A 6,000-nucleotide genomic window follows, 5' to 3' on the forward strand; every position below is an offset into this window, starting at 1 on the left:
AGATGGGAATCCCAGACCACCTGACCTGCCTCTTGAGAAACCTGTATGCAGGTCAGGAAGCAACAGTCAGAACTGGACATGGAACAACAGACTGGTTCCAAATAGGAAAAGGAGTATGTCAAGGTTGTATATTGTCACCCTGTTTATTTAACTTCTATGCAGAGTACATCATGAGGAACGCTGGGCTGGAATCAAGATTGCCGGGAGAAATATCAATATTCTCAGATATGCAGATGACATCACCCTTATGGAAGAAAGTAAAGAGGAACTCAAAGGCCTCTTGATGAGGGTGAAAGAGGAGAGTGAAAAGTTTGGCTTGAAGCTCAACATTCAGAAAACGAAGATCATGGCATCTGGTCCCATCACTTCATGGGAAATAGATGGGGAAACAGTGGAAACAGTGTCAGACTTTATTTTTTTGGGCTCCAAAATCACTGCAGATGCTGATTGCAGCCATGAAATTAAAAGACGCTTACTCCTTGGAAGGAAAGTTATGACCAACCTAGATAGTATATTAAAAAGCAGAGACATTACTTTGCCAACCAAGGTCCGTCTAGTCAAGGCTATGGTTTTTCCCGTGGTCATGTATGGATGTGAGAGTTGGACTGTGAAGAAAGCTGATCACCGAAGAATTGATGCTTTTGAACTGTGGTGCTGGAGAAGAGTCTTGAGAGTCCCTTGGACTGCAAGGAGATCCAACCAGTCCATTCTAAAGGAGCTCAATCCTGGGTGTTCATTGGAAGGACTGATGCTAAAACTGAAACTGCATACTTTGGCCACCTCATGTGATGAGTTGAGTCACTGGAAAAGAGTCTGATGCTAGGAGGGATTGGGGGTGGGAGGAGACGGGGACGAAAGAGAATGAGATGGCTGGATGGCATCACTGACTCAATGGACATGAGTTTGAGTGAACTCCGGGAGTTGGTGATGGACAGGGAGGCCTGGTGTGCTGTGATTCATGGGGTCGCAGAGTCGGACACGACTGAGCAACTGAACTGAACTGAATGTTCCTTTGTGTATATTTACCACACTTTCTTTATCTGTTCATCTGTCCATGCACATTTAGGTGGCTTCCATATCTTGGCTATTGTCAATGGTGCTGCAGTGAACATTGGGGTGTGTGTATCTTCTTGAACTATGGTTTTCTCTGGATATATGTCCAGGAGTGGGGTTGCTGTTTTTTTTAAGCAATCTCCATACTGTTCTCCATAATGGCTGTACCAGTTTACATCCCCATCAACAGTGTAGGAGGGTTCCCCAAAATGGTACATTTTTAACATTTTTATTTTCCTTATCCACTCTTGTCCATTAGGCTGCTATACAGAGAGGTACTTCTGATTTGAAAGGATTGTGTTTGGTACTGAGCAACTTCTATTTTAAAGACTTTTTTCTTCTAACAGACATTAGTAATTTGGGCTGAAAGAAAATATTTAATAAATTAGTGTATCAACTGACTTTTACAAATTTTCCTAACATATATCATAAAATCACCTACATGAGCTCAAAGAAAGGCAAAAACAAAGTATAGGTGGAAGAACATTCAGGAAATAAATGCATTTTGCATTATGTTTAGGTTTTTTTAAATGAGAAAATAATCAACTTACTGTAAATAGCATTATATGAGAGCCCAAGTTCTGGTGACTTTCATCCTCCTAGAGCTGGGAATCCTATTGATTCTTACTTTGTGACTCTCATTTTCCCTAATCCCCAAGAAAACAGAACTATGCTCTGAAACATATAATTATTTTTTTGAATATAATTTTAGAGATTTTGAAAAATCTCAAACTCAAAAAAATTTAGATCCCTTGGAATGTCTTTTAAAATTTGGGAACAACTGTGTGGCTTGCCCTACACCGGCCCCCCTCCCCATCCGCTCGCACATCTTAAACAAGAACTCGAGTGAAGGGAGACAAGGAATTGGAGAACAGAGACTTGGGTGTGCAGGGAAGGGGGAGGTGAGGAGGATCATGACTTGTTAAAATGGAGGAAGAAAGAGTAATCCATAGAAGGTGGTGAACAGATTCTCTTTTGTTTTCTTACCCCATCCCCCACTTTTTTTGGTCTTTTGGGGCTAATTGAAGATGGATCAGTTTAAAGCTTTGTTTCAAGAAGATTTTGTTTAGCTATGAGGATTATGCAAACCCTTCCCAAAGGGGATTGTGGCCTCACTGGCTTTGGGATCTAATTTAGGAAGCTTTCTGGAATGCAAGATTCACTGCTCCCTCCTGCCTCCCTGGTGCACCTCCATCCAGGATTCTGTGGCCTGAATTACCTTAGTGGGTAACAGAGGCCTCCAGACAAGGTAGAGTTCCATTACTGCCCTCTTGTCTTGCTTTTATTTGTGCATTTTCATCTCCATATGCTTCAGACTTCCTAAAATACAGCGGGACTGGGATGGAAGTATTGTGCCGTGGCGGGCCCCTGCATTGAAATACTTTGTGAGCAGGTGGAGCTCTTTACCCAGCAGTCTATTTCTTTTGCTATTGCTTTTTGAGCCCTGCCACCGACTTGTACGAAGTTGAGAAAAATCACTTCCTCTCTTGGGTGGCAGTTTTCCAGCTGCAAAATTAATTATCCACTTGCTTCCATCACAGGGTGTTATAAGGGTCAGCGAGCCTGAGTTTGTGAAACTCGTCACCGTGCTAATCAGAAAGTTGTTCTGTTATTACAGTTTTGTTTTTTTAAAAAGTTCGCTTGCACTCCAGGGTTATTTAAAAAGCCAAACGGACTTCTTATGTTTGCATTTCAGGCTTCTTATAATATGTTTGCATTTCAGGCTTTTTTTTTTTGACACTTCTTATGAAAATGTTAGTTTGGAGAAGAAATGAAAGGATTAGGTAATAGAAGAAGTTATTTGAAGAATCATTTGCCTGATAAATGCTAAGAACTCTGTTAGGGGCTGAGAATATAAGAATCAGTAGTTCACTCTTCTCAGAACACTCATAATTCAAAGTAGGTGACCAAGTATTAATTGCACAGTAAGAAAGATGGGGAAAACACAAGGAAATGTCAGAGAAGGAGTACTTTATTTCTCACTACTGAAGGATGGCCAACATAGGGAGAGTAATTTTCTTGAGAGGGAGCTCCATGAAAAAAGACAGATCTCAAAATACACAAAAAGAATTTGATTTAGATTCATGTCACTTAAAAAAGTGTAAGCAAATGCCTGTTTAAAATGACACGTGACACCCCCAGTTATAACATGGTCAAACATGACTTAAAACGAACAGTTTCTCCCTCCTTCCATCCTGTCCCTGTGTCCTGCCTTCCCTGAATTTCCAGCCTGATCTTATCACTAGGGGCATGGTGTCCGCTCTCTTCCACCCTCTTTCCTTCTTTCTGAAACTGCAGTCCGATGTTATCACTGGGCATGATGTAATAGCTCTGCCACTTTGAATTGAGGCTACCCTCTTCAGGACGGCCCTCTCACAGCAGATTTCCAGAGAAATCAAACTTGGCCTTTTCCAGTTGGCCCTTCAGCTACAGGCTAGGGTCTGGTCCTTCCTGCGTTCTCACTTCTTCCCCATCTGCCTGTTTATTTTAGGTAATGGGACTTCTGACCAACCACGGCGGGGTACCCCATCAACCCCAGACTGACTACGCGCTCTCGCCTCTCACTGGGGGCCTGGAACCTGCCACCACGGTGTCGGCCAGCTGCAGTCAGAGACTAGACCATATGAAGAGCTTGGACAGTCTGCCGACCTCTCAGTCTTACTGTCCACCCACCTATAGCACCACGGGCTACAGTATGGACCCTGTCACGGGCTATCAATATGGGCAGTATGGACAAAGTAAGCCTTGGACTTTCTAGGGAGTGATTATTCCTGGAGGAGTGAAACACTTTAACTCTTCCTGGAGAAAGGGGAGCTGCCAACACGATTAAGCCTTCCATCCCGGTATCAATTTTGTGGCAAAGCCAGCTGGTTGTTCCAGCAAGGGCTTCCTTGTATAATTATTTTCTTAACTGATGTCAACAACCTCTTGCGGTTATTAATTGCTGAGACGTGAAAGCTGATTGCCACTAGGTAAAACACAAGTGTTGGCCCAAACGAAATAACCCCTGGCATTAGAAACACATGTTCTTAATGAGGTCAGCTCAAGGATCATATGGGGTATAATCCCCAGGACACAGAGTTCTGTCAAACTTGTCTCAGGAATAAAAATATTAGTCTCGATCCTTTGATACCCCAGTATTAAATATGACATTGTCAGCCTGTAGCTGATTTTGCCCCTTGCTGTGAATTGTCCCAGCCTGACCTGAAAAGCTGCATGTGTTTCCTTACAGGTGCCTTTCATTATCTCAAGCCAGATATCGCATAAGTGAACTGTCCACTTGGAGTGTAAACTGGCCCTGTTTCCGGTCTCCACAGCCTAGACATGAAGAATCTTCTCAGAAAAAAAAAAAAAATTACCCTCTTGGGGGGGCAGTCCCGACAGGAGACAAAGGAGAATGATTGATTTTCTTTCTCCAGTAGTTGGTTTCAAATTCTTTTGAACATGTTGAACAAAAGCAGTGGAGAAAAGGAAGATCCGGAACAATAAAAGACAAATGCAACATTTTAAGGCAATGATTTAACATGGCTACATATCAAATATCCCAACTCTAGCGCAGATGATCAAGGAGCTAAAACATTCCATTTGTGTGTGTGTGTGTGTGTGTGATTTATTTTAACTGGCTTGGGTAAGCAGAACGTTCTGAAAATATAGTCGGAGAAGAAAGTAGAACAAGTTTGACGTCCGATGCTGACACTTCTACAACTTTAAAACTGCTCACTCCATGAAGCAGGAACGGAGGAGTCTTTGACACACTGGAAATGGATATAAAAATAAGTGCCACCATTTTTAGGAAGTTAGACTAGATGTAAAGGACGTCCCCAATAAATTATTTGTTATCTTACCCTCATCTGTAATTCGATTGTCAGTACACATCCTGGCTGGACATATCTTGCTAACAGGATGGGAGGGTGGGGAAATCCAGGACGAAAGCTTGTTTTCTTTCTCAGTGTGGTAGAGGTGTGTGACATTTGCCCAGTTTATTTTCATTCGGAAGCCAACCTGGGGTGGGGGTGGGGGGTGGGGTGAAAAAGTGGTGCGCATTCCCACAGCTGCTTATCAGAGTGCAATACTGTGTACCTCACGGATGCTTTGGCAAAGGCCAGGGCCCTAGAAACAGAAGCAGAATTCTATTTTTGCAGGTGCTTTATTTTTTGCAGCCCATGATTCATTGTGGTAGAATGCAGTGACATTGCCATTTGCTGGACAACCAACACCCAGCTTGCCCCTTTTGATGAGAGAACGTGTTTGAGAATAATCCTTTTTAAATGACTACGTTTACATTCTTCTCTTTTCTATGAAAGGCAGGGCAGCAATACCGATGTCCATGTTGGCTCTCATGTACTTTTAAATTATACAATAATAATATCCAGTATGGAAAGGTGATAGGAATTGAGGTTTACATATGTTTGTGTGGTGACATTTTAGAATGTCAATAAATTTGTTTTTTGAGGTGTTCAGAGGAACAGGATGGTGGAAGGCAGTGTTATTTATTTCTTTCTATTCTTGGAACCATGAATGAGGTAGGCACAAATACATTCCTTTTAGAGTTAAGAACTATGATGTAGTGAGTTAGTGAGACTAGACATAGTACTGAGTTTAGTTCCTACGTTGGTCTTATGGGGTGATGGATCGAGAGAAGAGCTATCTTCGTGTTGCAGCCTCAACCAACAACGATGTGTTGTAAAAATGTCTTTCCTGTAAAAAAGTGCAGTAAATATTTACTATTTATAATGAATAAACAGTTATGAAAACTTGCCCAACACTGATTTTTTTGGGGGAACTGGTAAATGCAGTATTAATAACAACGTGGAAATGTGGAACCATCAAAGCTTATGCTTCACTTACAATCTAATGCCTTTTAGATTAAACCAGCAGTCCCCACCCTTTTTGGCACCAGGGATTGGTTTCATGGAAGACGATTTTTCCACAGACCGGGTAGGCAGA

At 42.1% G+C, this 6,000-nt stretch overlaps 1 protein-coding gene across 3 annotated transcripts in view; it reads left to right on the forward strand.

The window, feature by feature from the left end:
- PAX3 (paired box 3) overlaps positions 1-5,761 on the forward strand; it is a 102,871-nt gene extending 97,110 nt beyond the window's left edge. For 2 of the 3 annotated variants that reach the window (XM_055398265.2, XM_055398266.2), the window contains exons 8-9: positions 3,545-3,791; positions 4,286-5,761. In XM_055398265.2, coding sequence (XP_055254240.1) covers positions 3,545-3,791; positions 4,286-4,320 — 282 coding nt within the window. In that variant the 3' untranslated portion in view covers positions 4,321-5,761. Of the gene's footprint in view, positions 1-3,544; positions 4,220-4,285 lie in introns of those variants that run through there. The other variant, XM_055398267.2, reaches the window with a different exon arrangement.
- Positions 5,762-6,000: the final 239 nt, after the last annotated feature.

This window comes from Moschus berezovskii, chromosome 2 (genome assembly GCF_049115385.1).
Source record: "Moschus berezovskii isolate FMDL1 chromosome 2, NW_MosBer_1.0, whole genome shotgun sequence".
NCBI classification, from domain to species: domain Eukaryota; kingdom Metazoa; phylum Chordata; class Mammalia; order Artiodactyla; family Moschidae; genus Moschus; species Moschus berezovskii.